This window comes from Ostrinia nubilalis, chromosome 3 (assembly GCF_963855985.1).
Source record: "Ostrinia nubilalis chromosome 3, ilOstNubi1.1, whole genome shotgun sequence".
Classification (NCBI taxonomy): Eukaryota; Metazoa; Arthropoda; class Insecta; order Lepidoptera; family Crambidae; genus Ostrinia; species Ostrinia nubilalis.
Window position 1 is genome coordinate 3,006,119 of NC_087090.1, and position 22,422 is coordinate 3,028,540.

Sequence of the window (22,422 nt, forward strand, 5' to 3'; positions counted from 1 at the left end):
ACTACCTGTACAAGTAACTGATCCAGATCTAGATTTATAACCTGTCCAATATATTTTACGATTTTGTCTGAAAATTCTCTTCTGCAAACAAAACGAACAGAAACTGCAAATACTTATCGTTAAACTCAAATTATATCTTCTTCTGAATTGGACAGATGTGAATTCCATTTCACTTTCATTCTTGGTTTTGAATGATGGCTGTCAGCTCGATCTGACGAGTCAATTTGGTGGTTCGCTTTTTCAAAGTCATTCAAACAATGGGTGTAAAAGTTGAATTAGAAAATATTCTTACTCATGTACCTCTCAATACTAACAAAGTATGTATTGTTTAACGCAAATGTCGGCAAGCATAAGGTAAGGACTGTGGATCTAGTTCGACAACCATTGGAAATAAAAAGGCGATGCCATTTGATAAGTCTCAATAGGCCGCTTTGAAGTGATTACGATCTATAAAGACATAAATATTTGTCATTTTGCAATAGGGCAAAGATTGTCGCAATTCAACTCCCAATTAGCGACAAATATTACGAAATATTCAGAAGCAGCAACTTCTGAATGGAGTTGGAATAGCTACTTACCATTCAAAAAGAGTGCTTTTCTGAAAAAGTTTAATTTGCTACTTACACTTTGATCTATTAACAATCAAATCAAACCTTTAACTTTAAGACGTATTTAAATAGCTGGACCATAACTTTAGTGGTTTTATCTGTTGGTTTTGCTTCGGTGGTCAGTTGAGAAATGGCGGGTCCATGATGGCCCGTGGCGTTAGTTTTTCGTGACTTATTTCGAATCTCGTTGGCTCAGCAGCGATTGTGTTAAGCCCAACCTTTTGCATTACCGCCTTTGCGTAACTCTCTGCATATTTGTCCAAGCCGCTTCTGTCGTTGTTTGTAAATATTGATAACCTTACGTTTCATCGGTGAAGTAACGTTTATTTATAAATTCGATCACTATCCGATCATTCGATTTATGAACTTCGATAGTAATTGGCAACTTTGTTATATGAAAGTTATATTATTTGTTGTTTGTCCTTTGTTTTGGTGAATGATAAATGTTTTTTTTTCTGGGCAATTTTGAGTCAGCATGTTTCACTTGAGATTGCGATCAAGAGCAAGCCCTTTTAAAAATAACTAAAAAAATCGTACCGTTATATCAACACGATATCGGCAAGTATATTTTTATCGGAGGTCTAGAACCGAGATGATCTCAAACGCTGCGGTTTATGCTAAGCGGCTTTCAGCTGGGAGAAAGGCTCGCCCCGGGCGCCCTATATCTGATGGTCGCTCTGTCACTAAAATTAACTTTCGACGCTTCTGTTCTATAGGAAATTAGTACTTTGGCGGCTTCTGATTGCTGGTTTATCAAATTCAATCGATGAAGCTTATAAAACATATTTTCTTTTGTTATTTATTTTTACGACTCTATTTCGAACACAAATAACGTTTTAGAATTTAGTTGATGGAATAGATTCTTCAATTCTTCTTCTCAGTCGTTTCGCTCTTGGCATAGCGGTCGTGGTCACGTTAAGGTGTCCACGTCGTTTGTGGAAGCTCTCCGCACGATCTCCCGCCATCTCCCTGATGGATTAATTTAAGTTTAATTATTTGGATGTTTTAAGGGTATGTTTGAATTGTTTTTTCAGCGTGGATTTCTTTAGCGCCGTCCTAACACAACACTTAAAGATACGAGACGGGTCATTATCTGGCAGCGGTAAGCGTTAATTAGCTGATAAGGCCCGGTTACGATATCGTAAAGTCGCGATAACGGTCGCGAATAATAAGAAGTGGCGCGATTGCGAGGTGTCGGTGTAGCGGGAATACAGTTTTATGCCTTTCGATCTGCTAATGGTAGATCGGGATCAGCCTGATCGGGATATGACGCTTTACTTGGCTAATTAACTTGAGTTTTTAAGCTGATGCGGTCTTTTTATATGTTTTTTATGTGTGAATCTGACTTTACAGTATTATTATCATCATCGTCAGGTAGATTAGTCCCCACGGTAAGATGAAAAGACTACCCTTTCTAATTTAACAGATGAAAAATATGGAGGATTTGGTCTACACTTACTACGCGGCCAAACGGATTTGGAAATACCCGTTAAATAAAATTTAATTAGGCCAACCCTCTAGTAAGAAATAGAAAAATTTTGCTATGTAAAGGCGTTACACATTGATGTAGTTAAGACAATAGGAAGAGTGGTTACGGTGTCGGATGTACCGGCTGTTACGCCGTCAACTCGAGTGTGGTTTCGGCCCTGCTGCGGCCATTGCGCGGTATAATCTTTTTTAATTGCCGTCCACTGCGGTCAACCCATTATTTAACCAGTTACTTGGAAATGATACTGCAGTCAGCTGTTTACTGCTGAATGTAATACTTTGATAGACTTTTACCAGATATGTCTGAAAAGTCAGTTTTGTTCTTCATTTCCTGCCGCTGCTTTTTGGTGAGCCAATAAACTAAGCAACATTTTTGTATGTAAAGTATTTAGTGTAACCTCAATTCTGTGTTTAATTGGTTAAACCAAGGTTGTCAAATGTGTCACTTAATTCTCATCTATGTGGGTTGTGGGTACTACCAAACACTCAAGTTATTAGCAAGTTAATCGAAACGATGTATTTAAAATTAATTTTCTTACCAGTATTTAGGTACTCGAGCAAATCCGTAAGCATGCTCAATTCAAGAGTGCTTCAATCCTTGAGTGGAGTGTTTTTATCAGAGTTCAATTTCAATGCCTTTTTCACATATTACAGTTTCATTTGCTTGCCCAGGGTCACCCACTACGGCCTTGGGCTATGTTATCTAAAAAAGCACACTGGTCCTATCTTATCGTGATTCTGATTCTGAACATGTATTTGGGTCATATGACGAAACCATGCCCTACTTGCGATGGATTCTTCATAGAGGATTAGAATTTGATTTGCGGGATTAGCGTGGCCTGAATCATTATTGTTTAGTGGTACCTATGCTCTGTTAGGTTACATTGATCGGTTTAATTTTCGGTATCATCAACCAATACAATTAGTCATTCAAATGATATTTCGTTGCCATTTGAATATAAATGTACAACCATAGATTGAAGATGAGATTTTTTTTATGTGACAGTAGGCAAACGAGCAAACGGATCCTGATGGTAAATGATTACCATTTAGAATGATAGAGACTATCGTTTTTGGGATAAATTACTGGGAGCTTTCTATCAAGGCACAATATATTTATTTTGGAACTTTCCAAATATGACAGTAAATATAAATATGTGAATTAAAAGAAACTTCAAACAAGAATAACGGGCAACAAATCAAACATGCTTAGTTGTGCGTCACGTGACCACAAACAATGCCTTGTTTAAATTCGCCAAGTTTGTTTTCGCAAACGGCCGCGTACGTCTAGACAAGTTGACAACTTTTTATTGTTAGAAAGTCTGCGAATTCGTAAGTCTGTATTTTTCGAAAAACACAGCTCTAAGGACAGAAAATAAACATACTTAATTCCTTCGTATTTTGTTTTTTTTTTTGCTTACACTCCATCGGGTGATGTGGAGCTGATTGTATTCAACCAATGTCAAGTGTTTGGACTTTTGGAGTGACATTTGCGTTAGACATTGGTCATATGATAGCACTTCTATTTTCCCATTTGATTCCTACCTAAAATATTTGATAGCGTTTTTAAGATGAATATAAGACTACCATTATCAAAGATTGTACAGTAAACACACAAGCAATTCTACAGATCTGACAGCTTAATTGTCATCAAGCGCCATAAATTAAAAATTAGGTACCGCCAATCTTTCATCACCCGTAATGGTTATTTAATTAAATTGAACAAAAGCCGGTGTTGCAACTCGGTCGCATGTAAACAAACAGTGGATTCGAGCTGATACCTTATCTCCAAGGTGATTCGAATGCACTGAGAGAGCTGCTGCTGATAAGGCGCTAGACAATTGGGCGAGATGCGGTAGTTTGGGATTTTTAACTGGAACACGTAATTATTTGGTTCTACTTTTCAACCGACTTCAAAAAAGGAGGAGGTTCTCAATTCGACCCGTATGTTTTTTTTTTCTATGTTTGTTACGCGATAACTCCGCCAATTGTGAACCGATTTGAACAAATCTTTTTTCGGCGTATAGGTAATACCTCAAGGGTGGTCCCATTTAAATTTAATAATAAAAAAACAACCCCCTAGGGTGGAAAATTGGGGATGAACTTTTTTATACGCAATATCTCCGCCGATTATAAACCAATTTGAACGATTATTTTTTTGTTGAATAGGTATTATCAAAAGGGTGGTTTCATGCGAATTTGAAGAAAATATTTCACCCCCAAGGGTGGAAAATTGGGGATGAACTTTTTTATACGCAATATCTCCGCCGATTATGAACCAATTTTTTTAGGTCTCCTTGTACTGCCTACCTTCAGTGGTAACTTCATAGGTATACCATGATTGATACTTTTGGAGTCGGTGCAGGCAAACTTTACATGTTTCATAATCTTGGCACCGACTCCAGAAGTATCAATCATGGTATACCTACATAAATATTAATAATTCGTCCTAATAAATAAGTAGGTAATTAGTAATTATTTTTCTACGTTTTAGTGTAGGTTTTTTTTGGAGACGGTTTTATTTTTTTTTATAAAATTTTATTAACTCTATAATTATCGGATCTTTGCTCTATTATGACACTGATTGCTGTACCTATCCTATCTGTGATACAGCATCGTCTTCTGCCCAAATGATTTGAGGTATCTGGTAAAATACAAAATTTTGCTAAGAATATCTTTACATTTGATTACGAAATCGTAATCCAGTACATGACTGATTGTGTGAATAATTGCAAAGTGATGACATTGGTGACATATTATCTCAAAATTAATCGTCTAAGCTAAATTGCGCAAACATTAATTTCTAAGGAACTGGATTAGAAAAGTCTATCCAAACAGAGGCAAAATACAGTTAGCATTGATAAGAATATTTATAACCATTGATCGATAAAGATAGCAATCGCTATTGCTATTGAATTCAATTTAATGAAATTGCGAATAACATTACGAAATTGGTCGCCCACACGATCAATCTTTTGCGTGGTGCACACGCGTAGGCTGAAAAAACCGACATTGGATAGACAAACAATTCCGCGTATCGGACATACGGTTGATAAAACAATTGAAAGCCGATATGGATTTGGTAAGGCTGGAGCTACACTGCATGATATATTTAATAGCTAAGTCAAACGGAGAAGCAACGAGACGTGTTAGTGATTCACCGGCGTATCTTCAAGTTAATGCATAAACAGTTGCACTTAAGTTTTTAGCATCACACCAGGCCTACCTTAGTGTAGGTCTAGCTTTATATTCTGGCATTGCAAATCTGCATAAACACGCTTATGTCATCAAAAGCCTAGCTGACTCTGAAAGTGGAAAGATCATGGCTACTTACCTACACATTTGTACATAACAACAATTTAAACTTTGGATTGTTGTGAGTCAGTCAATTTTAGTCCACCGTTTAACTGACTGACGTAAAGCGAGCGTTCATAATTTTAAAAATAAATTGAAATGTACCTTTTTTGCTCTCATCATCATAAGGAGTGTGGAATGTAGATTGTCTTAGAAAATTGTCTGCATCGTTAATATCCCAAAAAAGTAACCTTAACATTATAGTTCACATCACGTTTTTGTAAAGAGCCGGATTAACTTTTTTCGTTACATCCATTATCCTGCGGTTGAAGTAATGTCGTAGCTTTTAACTTTTTTTTTTACTTAATTTTGTTTTACTTAACATTAGTTGTTTTGATTGAAAGGCGCTTGGCTGAGAATATTTTATAACAACAAACTGTAGTCATTCATCTGGAATTTACACCAAGCCGAGTTTTACTTTCAGGAATTTCAGGAAATTGTTTACAACGTTATTAATTATCTATAGGTTCCCAAGGATTTTCAGAATGGTTTGCTGTTTTACCACAAATTGTTACACAGTCACGAATATAATCGAATAGAAGGTTCCTAGTGATCAGAAAAGCTTCTTTCGCTAAGACTCATAACTTCAAAATGGGAAACTACCTGGTCTAAACTTTTAAATTTCGCACGTCGCTCCAATTATTTATTCTTGGACTTTCCAAGAGCCAGTAGGCTCTATGTGTAATTTCTTCACAGCATTCTTAAGGTTTCAGTCGATTAACAACACATAGCTGTGTCCTTCGGAGGTCTCGCGGTTGATCACAAATTGATTAGGGCCATTACGTGGACGTGCCTCCGAGCGCGCACGTGACGCGATACAGCTTTTTGTCGCCGCATGCCGCCCTCTCATTTGTCGCTACATCTAGCCAGATAAATAATAATATTTGAGCCTTTTCTTATTGAGGCACCTAGACTGATTTTAGTGGTGAATATTAGTCTTCTTTCGAGGCAGTATTTCAAGGCTAAACTCATAGATTTACAAAGTTCAGGCAGATAGAGGTCTTCCTGACTGCCTAAAGTCCTGTTGTTCTATTCCATCACAGTTAGTCACGTTACGTTACTTTGCTCCCTATTTCTTTATCTAGATAAATTCAGATGCTATTGATCACAATCATTATCAGTATTGTTATGTGATTTGCCAGAGGTTTAAGATTTATTCAAATTTAACTCTAGTAATGACATTATCAATGTTGACGTACTTAATATAGAAGAAAAACAGTCGTCAACGAATACCAAATGAGTCCGAACATAAATCTTATCGTGTAAAATGTTGCATGTTTTTTATTACATCATTAAAGCCTTACAGCCTTGAACTTGCTATCTTTAATCAGCGCGTTAAGGTAGCTTAACATTAGTTACCGGGCGAGAGTCCTCAACTTTGCCCTTTAGCTCTACCGCGAAAATATACTCGTAGAGTATTTATTAACCGTTTCTCTTGCCATGCTGCACAGAATATTCACTGGGAACATGATTAATGGCTTTATTTAATTTTACATGGTTTAATAAACATTACAGCGTTGTCGTTATTAAGGTTTAATTTTGTGTTAACAGGACTTAAGGTATTTGAATGTGATATACTCATAATAGTGACATTAATTTATTGGATACGAAAATACCTAAGTAGGTACTCATATCTACAACAATTTCTTTATATTTTTCGAGTTTGATGCTGTGTCCACTAAATGGGAATCTTCTTGTCCTATAGGCGTTGTGTAAGATGATTCTCATTAAATTCATTCATTAGTCGTTTGGCTACTCATAAATCTAATCTTAAATACTCGAAACATAAAAAGGAACAAAGTTGTTGTTTTAATATTCATAAGAAGGTAGTGAACTATAAATTAGCAGGATAACAGTAATCCGCATTTTGTAAAGCGCTATAAAGCATGCTTGCCTAATTTTTTGTTACAATCAAGGAAATCAGATTGTGGAACGGGCCCCATTAGAAGAAGAATCTTTGAAAGCCCGGCAAGAATTTGCCGATGGTAACAACGTACAACGTTTGTTGTCCGGTGCAGAAGTATCTGTTTGTTTGAATTTGTGTCTTGTTATGTGGCCACAGAGCTTGTGGGTTTTCCTCGGGTCGGTTAGGTGGAAAAGTGTAATGTGTTATAATGTTATGCCGAGATGGGTTTGTCACGCGCGGCCGGGGGTGAACGCACTGTGCAAATGTGGCGCTGTCAAAGCAAATCTCGCCATTCGCCTACATCTTTATCTTTTTGGTACGAGTAATACTTTAGTTGTTTTCACAAGGATCAGAAGAAGTGGGACGGTTCGCAGATTCTGCCGATACGTAACATTGCGAGTGAAATAGGACTCTTCATTAAGATTTTCTCATCAATTTTGATTTATATTCTTAACTAGATTATTGAATGCTGTTTTAATATGTTGTTTGAATCTAATAGACTCATTAGTTCAAGTTATATTCATTAACAATATCCCTTTGTATCTTTATTACTTATCGGCAGCTATATTTATACTGATAGACGTACATATTTTACATCCATGAACTGCGTGATAGCTGTGGTGATAGCTTGAGCGTTCACGTATTTTTAGAATGATAGTAAAATGAATGACTCAAGTGACATACATAATATTTACTCGTAGTATTGTGAGTATTTGTGTACCCTTTACCTAAAAATATTAAGCTTTGCAAATCGAGGTCAGGTCACTAATATTAATAAATTAATATACATGAGGACTGATTTGTCACTTTCTCTTGGGGTTGAAGTAAACGTTTACACATAGACCATGATTATGATTTTACGAACAATGATGAGACCGACTCTACTATCAAATATAATAAATAAATAAGCTGCTAGGATTAAAATACAATTAACGAATATTGTTACAGATTGATTTGAAGTGTTAAAATGAAATGGTGAGGAGAAACGAACGAAATTAGTGTCAAATTTTTGCAATGCTATTGACCATACGTTTAAATTAACTAAAATGCATACGCGTGACTGCGTCCAATAAAAATATGAGGTCAATCGCCATACATAGTATTTAGCGTGGAAAATTGCAAAAATCCAAGTAGATGAGCGATGATTAGTAATAGGCAATTTTATTTTATGGCTTATAAAATTACATGTAGCGCTCCTCTGGTTAACTGATGGCAAATATAAATACCTCATCATTAGCATGATTTACGGCAGGATATTTATTACCCATGTAATTAGTCGTTAATAAGTAATAAGTGAGGCTATTTTCGTTAACACTATTTGGTTTATTCAATAGTGTTAAAATGTATGTATGTAGTTACAAGCTAATAGGAGTAGGTACGTTAGTACCTGTTCCGTTAAGAATGACAAGATTTTTTTTGGGTTTGTCTTTAATATCAGTTAGTCTAACGCCCGTATTCACAAACCATGCTTGCTTAAGTAAAGCAGCCAATCGAACGCACAGCGTTGAATTAAGCTCTGTGATTGATTCATGTGTCACCCTGTGCGTTAACGCGCACTGTGAGACCTCATAGTAGTGTTTGTGAATACGGGCGTAAGATTTTTTCCTGCTTAAACTTAAGCAGGTACTGTAACGTGCTTAGCGGGGTGTATCTCCCAGTAACTGTTAATCCAATTTCGCTTTTTCCTTGTATGTGGAGGAGCCTATTGTCATGTCACATTTGACTCAGCACATAGGCAAGCGTGAAATTGCACGGGGTCGTTGCCCCCGTGAGGCGACATCTTCAGATCTGGTTGGGAACTAGACTGTGGCATTGTGTGCATTCGGTTCTTTAGATGCAGTTAGCCCATCCGACCACTCTGTGACTGGTTTAACTGTAATTGATTCCTTTTGCTAGATTAACTGTGACGTAGATTGAGTTTAACTGAGATATAATGTTGTTTTTATTGTTTCAGATGATAGCAGCAGAGAAGAAGTTACTTCGGAGCAACAGGTACGTAATGCAAACTTCTTCGTTTTTGAAGCTGGTATTAAAGATGTCAAATTAAAAAAGAAGAATAAGATAAAGACTAAAAATATCTGTTTCGGAAACGTGATCCTACAGAATGTGAAATGTTTTTTATTGGACATTGAACTCGACGCATAAAAATACATTTTGAAAGTCAATAAAAATATTTTATTGCGAATAAGTACCTACCTAGTTAATACTACCGATAAACCTTGAAAAATGGAAATGTCTTGAAAAAAAAAAGAACTAGAAGTTCGCGCATAATATTAGATTGTTTAAGTAGTTGAGTTAATATTACATCATAAAGATTTATCGATTACAAACAACATAGTTGCTCACTTCAGATTGTAGTGTTTACCTTCGTGATTGGGTACTCCAATTAGTGGAGTGAAACTGAAGAACAGGTCGATGAAAAAACCTTTAATTAATTAATGGAACAGACCATTAATGAGATTAAATCTGCGATATTACAAGTTTTAATTTAGTTTTTATACGATTAACCCCACATTAAGTACGGTCAAGTTCATGGCACCTTATAAAACAGACGATGATAAAAATAGCTATTTAATTTATCAATTACGTATTTAATACAAGTTGCATAAATAGGTAAGAGGATGGTGGCAAAATCGTATGAATAAACTAAAGTTTATATCATTAATATGGATGACGATCTGCATATTAATATCTAGTGTAAAAATATGGAATAATCGTAATGAATGAAACCGTAATGCATGACGTAACACATTCACAAACAGACGATATATTTTGAGAGTCTCGGTAACTTGCTGTGAAATGCGTAACAGTACTTTGTGGTTTGCAGGGTCTTCCATAAAAGGTATGTTTTAATTAAACTTATATCTATTGTAAGTGGTGAAATTCAGTCTGTAGCTTTGAAATAAAAATAGTTTTCCATAGAGTCGTAAACGCTACAATTTTTATACGGTTCATCTTGATCACTTGCTAATAAAACTAGGAAAATAAATAATATTTCCGAGTTTCTGTCAGTAGGCTTACGTTGAGTTTTCTAAAATAAAAATCTATTCATCCGAGGGAGTTATGACACTCCCTAACTTCAAGGAACCTCCTATGACATCGGACGTCCCTTATTCGATACCCGGAGAATATAACAGAATCTCTAGCACGGTAAATGGCAGTACAAAAACTTAGTGGGCGAGTCCAACTCGCTCCTGGCCGGTTATTTATTACTTAATTATGCAGCCGGGTCTATGTACAATAAATGATCATCGCACAAAACGGGTGTGTATTAATTTCCGGTACTATTAGCAATAAAGTAGCACTTACCGAGGAATGCTTCGGTTCGTTAAATCTCTGTTGAAAATATTCAGCTAATAAGTAATAATAAGCTTATAGTACCAGCGCTAAAATGCAATGCAATGTTGTGAGGTAGTCACGGGATTACCATATAAAGGTGTATGTTGCAAGTTGTTAATATATTTTTTACAATCCCTTAATCATAACGAGAGCGTGCAAAACCTGTTGCAGAGCACATTATGTAACGTAATGTGATGCAATTAAATTTATAAAAAGCTCTTAAAGTAACAAGTGCACGGACAAGTTCCAATCTCAGCTGCGCATTGGCATATAAAATATGAACCAGAGCGTAAGGGGCCGTCCACCTGCAATCGTATCATCGCTCTGAGTCCGCCCATTTTATATTGAACAGCCGTGTTTAATTTTGTCACGAACATTTGATTAAAGCAAATTTTGTTAAAAGTATGGGAATAAATGAGAAGAGTGTAAAAATCAATAGACTCTTGATGTTAGTTATTTGCAGTTTTCTTGGTGCACTGGCTAGGTTACAGGTTAATAGTAGGAGTTGGATAGCGAGTTTTGTCTGTAAAGCAGAACGATGAGTGAAGCTGGCAGACTTTGCGTCTTTAGAAATTTAAATTGGTCGTAGGTAATGCAACAAGGGTTCATACTCATCGTAGTGTACTTCGAGCAATTGTCATTTTTTGTATCCCATTACCATTATTGTCATCTTCCACCAATTTTTACGTTTCCAAGTATGAAGTATCGTTTGGGCTCTGCTATTATCTGTAGACTTATTCTAGTGCGGGCCAGTTAGCAGGAACAAGTTAGTGGCGATCTGATCCACCTGCGATATAAACCAGGGCGCGGCGGCCATCGCTGCCTGCGTCTGCAGCGCCAAATTTACGATTCGGCCACACACATTCTTGGCAAGATCCGTGTACCTGGCGGTCTAGGGTTGGTTCCTCTCGATTTTAATTCAATCGATTACAATAATGCTGAGTTGCACCACCTAACTTTATCGGTAACTACGAGTATAACGATAACCGGTGCTTTTTGTGTGTAGTTTGACAAGATATTTGACGTTTGTCAAAGTTAAAGTAAGATGGTGCAATCCAGCCGGCATGTTTTATGAATTAACACTGAAATCTCAAAGATTAAAACTCAAGCTTAAATTGTCTGTTGACTGACCTCAGTCAACTTCAATCGCATAGTTTCATTCTGTTTATCTAATCTCAATTAGATAAACAGAATGAAACTATGCGATTGAAGTCATTGATGATGTTATTTCATAATACGGGTTTTTTAGGAATCATTTTCGTATTCTCTTCTACACCCTTGGATATCCAAGCATTAAACTTAGCACCCTATAATTTTGTGAAATATCGCAGACATTAAATGACTTAGGTAAATTAATATTTATTGCTTACCTTCACGTTTACTCACTTCATAGTTTTACGAGGGGCTTCCTACGAGCGTTTCAATATTAATTACAATTTCTCACATACGAAGTCCTACAGATTCCGCAAACAGTTTAAAGTTAGCTTCAGGAAAATTAGTAAACATGTTAGAGTTAAATTAATTATAGTTCTTGCAACACACGAAGGCGAGTGAGCTTTATTTGTGTGTGTACGTGTACATGCACATAACGATAGTGTAATGTCTTTCAAAACTTTTGAAAAACGAACAGTAGAGACATGTAAAGCTCACTCGCATTCGTGAATTGCAACAACTATAGTGTGTCTTTTTTTATTATTTACTATATTTTGACGTTCATAAGTGCCACTTGTGGTCTAAACTGAATAAATATTTTTGATTTTTTGATTTTGTACGTGCCAGCCCTGTACGCCAAGCACGAATAACTTGCGTAAAGGTAATAGTATCGTTAACGTAAATAATTTGTATGAGAATCTGAGAGCGCCTCTATCGGACGTAAAACAAACTAAATTTGGCAGCACAAATGCCTATTGTATAGTAACGTAATAGTACCGTAAACGTATCGTATGATGTTTATACTAACTTTGCGATCACGAACCTTTTTTTGACGTATAGAATAGTAAGTGGCGATAGCTGGCTAACGTAAGTTTACGAATGTTTTGTCACGGTAAATTTTTCAGTGTGAAAACTTGCGTCGAAAGAAAAAAATATGTTTTTTGAGGCTGAAGACGATAAAAAGTGTGTTGGTTGATGAGATTAATAGGCTACACATGTAATCTAAATCTAAAAATACTTTTATGGCTGGAAAGCTGTAATTTTAAGACTATTTTCATTGTTTCTTTGAAATTAAAACTAACGTAAGTATTTATGTAGTAGCTTTATTTGTTCATTAATGTTGTACACACAGCTTAAATTAAATAATTACGGGATAAATTAGAAGGTGGAGAAGCACCGGTCTCTTCACTCTGAAGGTGGGCGGCATCACGGTGGATTGGCTACTGGTGCTTGGGGTGTTCCGATCGGCTTCTGTAATGTAATTTAATTTCATATTAACAACTTGATTTAATTAATTTAATTTTAACATCGATTTGCCATATTTTTCATAATATTTTGTCTGTTATCTATGTAAAATTACTAAAAGAATGAAATTTACCTGTAGCTGTTGTATCCAGAATAAATAATTGGTTATCTTCTATATATAAGAAATTATGATACCTGGGTGTATCATAATTTCTTCTAGCTGGGTGTTGGGCGTTTTTCCACTATCTTCAATCTGAAAAAGGTTTACACTATAATAATATTTACAACAATATTTAAATTATAAACCTTGATTAATATGAATTAATAAATATGTCTGTATTATTTTTAAAACTTTACATGTAATAGTCAAGTAATAATATTATGCGTAAATAATATAAACTTAATATTTAGATCTATTAAAAATGTGTTAGAATAAAATTTGCACGCTTAAGGATTTCCCTAAGGCAATCCCTTGCCAGACTTGTGTAAAAGTAAAATGACATTTTGATAAATAAACTACAATACACTGAAATAAATTAATGCAGACCTGCTGAAAGCCAGCTTCCACCACCGTCGTGCCAGTAGCTGCCTCCACTCCAATTATTTGCATGACCCTGTTTTCAAGGTCGGTCCACCACCAGTGCCACTTGCAGCTCTTTTTATTTTACCCAGCTTTCTTTTAGTGTTATCTTTTAAATCACTCCACACCTTTACCACAAACAGAAATAGAACAAATCATTTAATTAAAGCTAAAACTAAACAAAAAATTATAAGTATGTGGCATTGGCTTAAAAGCAATGCCCATAAATAATGTCTTAATGAGTTAGGTCGCACACTTGAAATATTAAACCACTCGAGATCGCATACCTTGCGCTATTTCTCCACCGATCGAGAGTCGCCTGTTCCATCACTGTTTAATTTTTCCGCTAATTCCTTCCGCGTCTTCTTGGACCTCCGGAAGGTTTAGATAAGTCACCATTTCTAGAAAATAACATCTAAAAATATCACGCCATTACAGCCCACACATATTAAACCACATTATCTCAAATCTACGTACTTTTCCATGAACTCTACTAGTCATCATCAAAATTAAAATTTACATTAAAATTAAGCTTCAAACAAAGAATACACTCAAAGAGTTCCTTTAACTTGAATTTGCTTACCAAAGCAAACTGTGTTTGACAGTCTGGTAGACCGTTCAGAAATTAAAACATATGGAAAAGAATATATTAAAAATGTTATCAACCAACATTAAAATTAAATTTACTTACCTTACTACAAATATATGGAACATAATTTTGTTTCTTGATTGTTTTCTCTAAGATTTCACTAGAATATCATATTATATTTGAATAATTTTAGTTAATAAGACCACTTTAATATATTTCCGAACGTATCATTCGTTCATTAGTTCATTCCCTACTTACGTTAGGATGACGTCACTCTCGTAATTGTATCGTACTTACTACACAACGACGAAAGTGCTTCGTGATGCCTACTAACGCTTTACTGCGTTATAGTATAGTAGACACGATACGTTTACGTTACTACTACTTTGATCATTCGTGCTTGGCGTACTGGTAGAGTTTACCTGGTTACTTGTTCTAGCATTCGCATAGCTCGTAATTTGCTATGACGGTTTAATGTCTCATTGTCTACAAGCAGTTATCAGCTAGGCTATGTTCAAAATTAATACCGCTGCGTGTTTATGATAATACAATTTATGATGTGATTTCACTATTGCTTTATTTTATTTTATTTATTCAGAAAACTACACTTTGTATCTTTTTCAGGAAATAGTTGTTGCAATTCACGAAGGCAAGTTAACTTTACATGTGTTCGTTTTTCAAGTTTTGACAGACATTACATTATCGCTATGTGCATGTACACGTACACACACAAGTAAAGCTCACTCGCTTTCGTGAGTTGTACTATACGAGTATTAAAATCTTCTACTTACACACTATCTTCTTCTTCTTATAACTCTACAAATTCTTCTAACATTCTGCGTCTCAAAATCAAAAACTATTTTTCAATAAAAATATAGAGTCTGTTGACTGTACAAAAGCTAGACTGCATTTACATTCTACGTTGATACGATTAGTTTCACTTTTGGCGCCACCTCAACTAACTCTTCCGTATTTAGCTATTTTTATTCATAAATAATTAAGTTCGCCTTATGTAGCTACCGATTTATAAGGCATTAAAGAATAAATGAATAAAATAAATTAGATCAGCGTTTCTTGACCTTTTTTGCCCACGGACCCCTTAGAAAATCAAGCACAATTTTAAGGACCCCCTTAATAAATAAGCAGCAATAAATTTAGATTACGACACTTTTGGTGACATTTATTTACGATTGTTAAAGAAACACTGAATTAGATAATTGCAAATCTTGTCGGATCATAAAGTAAACTATGCGTAGATAATTGACATAATAATAGTATTTGACATTGTTTACTATTTTTACTAAGCTGCACTAATGGACTTAATTATAATTTGGTAGAGTTCATGCATTTTATCGCCTTCTAAAGTAATCATTAATCTTAATTAAAGAAAAATTTACAGGGGGAATAGCCACATTATGCAATATTTTTGCAACTAATTGTAATACCATTATAATAACTTAGATTAGCAGGTATCTACTATCCTAGACTGCATCTCACATAACATCATGGGCTATTGCAGTAAATAATAAATAATAAATAAATAATCTTTGGACAATTTCACACAGCGCCAGCTAGCCCCAAAGTAAGCAACTTAATGCTTGTGTTATGGGTGCTAGCTTAACGGATATATGTATATACTTTTTTTTTTAATAGATACATATTATACATAGTAACACCCAGACCCGTCACAGAAATTAAAATTCATCATTTCAATTTCTGCCCGGCCGGGAATCGAACCCGGGACCTCTCGGCATAGTAGTCCGCTCTGAACCACTACACCAAACGGCCGACGTATTAAAATACTTTGTTCTGCATTAAAAAAAATGACGAATGTTATTTGTCTCTTCATGCTTTAGCTAAGGGCAAGTACCAGCTACACATGTAGTTAATCATAGTCGGCCCACCCTATGGTTAGCATGGCTGCCGATGGCTGATAGACGCCGCGTATGATCTGCAAGAGCGCTCGTTAATTATTTAATTAGATAATAACCAGCGACGAAGCGTACGCGTATGATACGCGTATTCTCTCGTATCTCGTTTCTCACAATCGCCAAGATATCGTGTGTGTTCGTGACACGATTCCGTTTCAGCGGTGCTGGTGCGTTAAAGGTGACCTGTTGGGAAATCAATGATTGTATTATTGTATCAAATATCAACAATCAACATATTAGCGTGTATGTATACTTAGTTTGTTTTCCACACAGTGGACTAGTCAAACTAGATTTGTTATTTGAATTGTGACTGCGTCAAGATTAGTGGGTCAATCTATAATCCAAAATCTAAATTGCAACTAAATTCCGAATAGATTTTCCAGTCTGCAAATAGGTATCATACAAACATATTTTGAAAGAATCCACCGTCCTAAATGAAACAATTACTCTATTTAGGACATAAGTTTTGTGTACAGAAATTGTATTTTTATGATGTTTTTCCCACAATGTGTGTCATAATGAAAGTGTACTTATAGAGTTTTATTATATGCTAGATAACAAAGTAGTTTTCCTGATAACATATCGAATTTATCGAGTGTGTTATTATTCCAAATGGTTGCTCATCTCGATGTGTAGTGTCTAGAAATGTTCTAGTTCTAGAACATATAAGATTATATTAGATACGAAGTTGCGAGTCACAGCCAAGATGATCAGCATCAGTCTCATTAGTTTTTACGTGTTTCTGTTTCTCGATATTTGACTCATGCAATGCATAAATAAATGATTGCTTTCCTTGCCATAAAAAATTAGGTACAATATGCTCTCCCATGCCACTTAATATGATATCAGTGGCACTGTTGTTATTACTACACACATGCTCATTATTGTTCATAGTTATATAATAATAACAATACACAACCGCGCTGTCTTAAAATAATTAGTCTTCTTCCTCGGTCCCTCACTGATGAGGATCGCGACCACATATCGTGTTCCTTCACAGACTGCGGTCATAATTAGTACTTGAAGAAAAAAATATCTGACAAAAATAGAAAAGGCGGTGTTTACGTTCTTTAAACTTTAAAGGATCATTCCCTTAGGTCGCCCGGTCTGTTTGCAAAACAACCTCGCAACGGTACCGTCTCCTGCGCCGATCCATCACGGTGATCGACGCAGGCGATCATACGAGATGTCCGCGCGCTGATTAATGGCCGCTTCGTATTCCTCAGCCTGGCTTCTGCGCATTAAAATAAAACAGGTTGAGGCAACGGCTTTGGATGATCCTCTAACGTTTTTATTATCTTGGAGGAAGCATAGGCCTTTGAGAAAACTTTACGGGTATCGGAAAAAACAGGTTATTATTCTCTCTTCTTGTATCGCTCAGTTTCAGATTCTGTATTCGGACTATCAGGATGAGTTATGGGGTATCACAATGATGGAAGAACAAAGTGTTTTATATCATCCTGTGTGTGTGTCCCAGTTTGGAAATAGGACCCGAACACCGGGCTCAGACTCTTCAAATTGAAGGTGTCTTAACAAATATTACCGCTCGGAAACTCGCTCAAGAGTATCAAATCGGATCAATAAAGCAATTGCATTCCGCGTTCGTTTCTGCGAATAAAGTGTTACCGCGATCGTCGCAAAGAATTCACATCGCTTTATATAACACTATTAAATCGCAACCAGTTCTCAAGGATACGTGCAATCTGGGTTCAATCACATCGCACTCGGTGAATGAAACACAATCCAGTCAAACAGGGGAGGCGTGTTCTCACATAGAGTCCTGGGCGCTATGGGTGCTCCGGAATCCGCAAGCGTATCAAAGAGCAGGAGCGGAGTCCAAGCGAGTCGCTAGGCTACTTTTTGCGATAACAATCAATCGGGCGAAAGTGAATCGATTGTTGCCATCGTTCACGTACACCAAGATTAATGATAAATACTTCAAAAGGCAATAATCAAAAAAGTTTTGCTGCTTCTGTAAAGACGTAGCGGCGAGATTTAGATTTCACTCGCATGTCCGCATCGCTGGCTAATTCAGGCTCGTAAGTTTCTATTGATGACTTTATCGGGCGTCCGATACCGAGTTCCCAAGCCAGCGGGTTTCAGTACTAGTTTTTGTAACATTTGAGAGGCATCAACTGTAATCAATATCGAATTAATCACTGTCAACGACGAATAGATTTATTAATGCGATATTAACAGATGAAAGATCGCTCTTAATGAAATGGTCGTGAACTATTTATTTGTAATGTAATTACAGATGCTACATCTGTTTAGCCTGTGAATGTAGGTTTGAATACGAAAATAACAAGAGCCGCAATTAATTCATAATTGGTTACGGAGAAGGGCGATCAGACATGGTGTGGATAGCACGAGTGATTCACAGTTTTATTGCAAAACGATCAAAAAACTTGACCGTAGTCTCAGTTGCGTTGCGACTCACTATACTAGGAGCATCTTTGATCTTTAATTGATCGCACCGGTATAATCAAAGGCAATTGACTTAATTAATACCTCAGTAGAAACGGGTCCGATGCCACAAATCATGTTAAACTTGTTTGCTTGTCGGTGCCTGATGCAAAATTGTTCGATAGGGCGCACGCCAAACCCTAATAGGACTTTACGTCTGACTTCTTTAACGAGCCATGTAGTATTCATGAGAGAAAGAACTAGGAAGCATTGATTTGGACTAACATTTATAATTGCGGTCTCATGTACCCATAATTAGATAGTAAACCACGTAAATTTCTCTAACAAGACCATCGCGACGAGGAAAAAGCTGTCATTAAATTATTTTGAAATTTTCTTTCTAGGGCAGCCTTTCCGTGACGACGTTAAAGAAGCAATTAGTCTTGTAACTTTCCTGGGAGGTACTACGGTTTGAGAATTCACTCAATTAATATTAAAAGCTCAGCAGTCAGCATGCATAGCTAGCGTTATTCCGTTATTATTCATCAAGTGGGTTTTGGTGAGTGTATTACCGCGCCGATTACTGTCGGCAACTGGTTTCTGCATTAGGTTTGACACAGAAGCCTTATTAGCCGGTGCCCACGCGGTACAAATCATTATCGGCGCGTACGAGGAGCTTATGAGCTAAACTAATCGGTTCATTAAACTCGCGTCAAGCGCCGCTGATTGCAGCTTATTAATGCAACATTGATTACGATTTATTTGCAGAAATATCTCCAGCGTAATTTGTATCTTCATGTAGTTTTTCGCTTTTGTTTTTATTTTTAACAAAAACCGAATGAACTGTTCCCATTAATTGGCAGCTTGAGTTATATTGATCATATCAAACTTTATCGTGAATCATACATTTGAAAATGGTTTCTTTACATGGTGCTGGATCCAAATACGGTTCACGTATCTTAGAAATGTATGTCCTTGTTTTTTTAACTTTGCCTTCCCTTGTTTAGCCTCTAGCCGAGTCCTCCCGATACTTTATCTGTTCGGATAGTGTAAGTTATGAGCGCGGTGCGCGCGCGCCGTGCGAGGGACCACCCTCGCCGTTGTAAATGTGCCCGGGCACGGACATGCCACCACTTTGCATATTATTAAATTGCATTTCAGATAATCTGGCTACAACCATTTGCATAGATAAGACGACAAGTTCTGCCAATTGTAAAGTGTGCAAGGATATAATTGCTTGGGAACCGGTTGGGGTGTTCTCATCTTTTCCTTTCAGTATCTATCTACCATCTTGCAATTACGTTTGCACCTTCGGCTCATGCGCGTCACAGGCTTCATGTTTATTACACAAAATAATACAAATGCTCATAATGATGAGGACTGTGAAATTTAATTATAATAGATGTTTCAGGCACGAAAAATAATATTGCAAATTTCGAACTTGGCCTTCAACTGCTCCAGCCATAATGACCACATTAGCCGCGTTGATTGTTTTATTTTGAAAATCGTCGTGATTGACGGCAGATGAGGTAACATTATCAACGCTCGTTCCGGTGGCTGTTTCCTCATTCGAATCGCTTCCTGCCAGACAATGTGTGCAGTCATTTTGAAAATTTTGTTGTGTTTTTGCAAATGCGATTGTTGTGTGACGAACGATCTTGATGTAGAGTTAAAATTGTCATTATTGTACCTGAACAACGGTATTTTTTCGTTATGTTATGACCAAGCCTAGTTTTGAGTAATTAAAATCGTACAGTGTTATTATTTTTGTAGTGAAGACGTAGAAATTTAATTTTCCTGTCTTCATTCATCATCTCGAATTACTTTTGCGAAGTTTACGTTCATCAGGTCGTGAATAGTTTAGTTACAGGTTACAACTGTCCGAGCTTGGTGAGAATAAGAATTATTCACTTGAAGACAAGAGGCCGCGTGAGTGTATAATTGCCATCTTCGTCCCATCCCACGGTCCGATTGTGCCGAAACACAAACAACTGAACAACGTCTTAGGGATGGTCCCGTTAATTTGCCTCTCGCATGCTCCGTGCATATGCTTAGCGAAATGCGCGAGCATGAATACATGCTTTATCGTTAGGTAAATTGCTGGTTATATTTTATGAACTAATAGACGTATTCAGTTACATACATCTGCAATGGATGAATCAATCACGATTGTTAATGAATGACTGAATAAATTGGAATTAATATTGCATCAATTATTACTGCAATTCTATTAACTCTTATCATAGATTTATGACAGCAGACCATGTTATGATCAGGAAATTCCTATTTTGGTTCAATTAAAAAAACATGCTTCAAACGAAAACAGTTTTGTTGTTAATTTGAATATGATTGTGTATTCACCTATTAACTTGTGTTTGCCTTTCACAGATGATTGCATAGATATTTGTGTGTTGGCTGTGCGAAGTTCCAAAGATCCACGCAGTTGATTAAACATGACTTCCCCGAGAGCTCATCACAATACAACGTTCTCAGCATTCCAACTAACAGCACATTGATTTGTAGGAATGGTTAGCGCGCGCGCACTCGTGCGCTAAATCCGAGATTATTGAAGCTATCTCTACTTCACACTACTTTTTCATTCATACGTGGTTTTTCTTTTTCATAAGGTAGAAATAGTCTGTTTGTATTAACATCACGTATCGTTGTACCGCTTGTGCGTAGGGTGTCTTTGATAACATCTGAAATTCGTTTGAACATTCTTACTACAAAGCAAAAGATGCGCCCGCGTCCCTAACATGGCGGCTTATTTGATTGAAGATATTCAGTCGCTTTTATTTACTTTCAACGAGCTTGCGGTCTGCGGCCACGTTATCGTTGTTAAACCAGCGAGATGTGAAAATACTTGTGAAATATTCCTTTCTTTAAACGACACTATGGTTAGAACTCCAAATCGCTTTACATTGATCGAGTAGGTAATTTTGATGATAAATTCAAGTGGGTAATTTATTATCAGTGACTGTTAATCACCAAAACCTGTCGCGTTGCGAATTTGGGTCACCGTTTGTTGTTGGGCCACGTGATCCCGGATGATTTAGCGGCTATGCATTTACGATTGGACGAAGATATCGCAATTGCGTACGGTCGTCCGTTGTTGCGCCGGCGCCTGGGGCGCGCCTCGCCTGAACTTGACACTGATTCCACGCTTCTAACTCTAGTTCACGATCGATTCTCGCTTTGGCGAATCGTAATCGATGTTTTTAACGATATAATATACAGTGTGAGTCACGTTAAAGTGTACATATGAAAATAGATGAAACTAGACCTATTTTTATCGACAAAAAAGTGTTCAAAAATTTTTTGAGATTTTTTTTTAATTTTTTATAGAATTTTTTTTCTTCCAATTACTTATTGTAAAGAAAACGTAATAACTTTTAAACTAAGCGGTATATTCTGATAAAATAAAAACAGTCATAATGCTAAATAACAGGCGATACTGAAAAAATACATAAAATACCCAGAAAATGCTAACAAATAATAAAAAATGTGACTTTTTGAAAAAAATCTGCTTAAAAATTCGTATTTTTTTGGTTATTTAATAAATTTCTCAAAAAAATGCCCCTATAACAGGTGGTTTTTATTACTTTTTATTATTCTCTATCGTATTATCTTTGTAAAAACAAAAATCGCATGTCTCTATCCCTATCACAACATTTGCTATGATCGTTTGAACAAAGGCCTGCCACAACATTATTCTCCGCTACAGGTAGTGACAATTTTAATTTTAACTAAAATGCTTATTTTACTTCGAAATCTTTTGTTTTTATTTGAAATCTAACTTGTCTTTATCAAAATTACAAATCTAG

The 22,422-nt window shown here is 36.3% G+C and overlaps 1 protein-coding gene and 2 long non-coding RNA genes across 4 annotated transcripts in view; 1 reads left to right on the forward strand and 2 right to left on the reverse strand.

Moving 5' to 3' along the window:
• Positions 1 to 22,422, forward strand: part of LOC135087597 (protein spire) — a 225,192-nt gene that overhangs the window by 46,911 nt on the left and 155,859 nt on the right. For both annotated transcript variants that reach the window (XM_063982323.1, XM_063982324.1), the window contains exon 2: positions 9,311 to 9,348. In XM_063982323.1, the coding sequence (XP_063838393.1) occupies positions 9,311 to 9,348 (38 nt within the window). The remainder of the gene's footprint in view (positions 1 to 9,310; positions 9,349 to 22,422) is intronic.
• On the reverse strand, positions 12,935 to 13,277 carry LOC135088224 (uncharacterized). The gene is made up of 2 exons (XR_010260974.1): positions 13,226 to 13,277; positions 12,935 to 13,098 (listed from the first exon to the last, which is right to left on the reverse strand). It is a non-coding gene; the product is annotated as an uncharacterized LOC135088224 (long non-coding RNA).
• On the reverse strand, positions 13,293 to 14,248 carry LOC135088225 (uncharacterized). Its single transcript, XR_010260975.1, has 4 exons — positions 14,150 to 14,248; positions 13,960 to 14,073; positions 13,640 to 13,800; positions 13,293 to 13,345 (listed from the first exon to the last, which is right to left on the reverse strand). It is a non-coding gene; the product is annotated as an uncharacterized LOC135088225 (long non-coding RNA).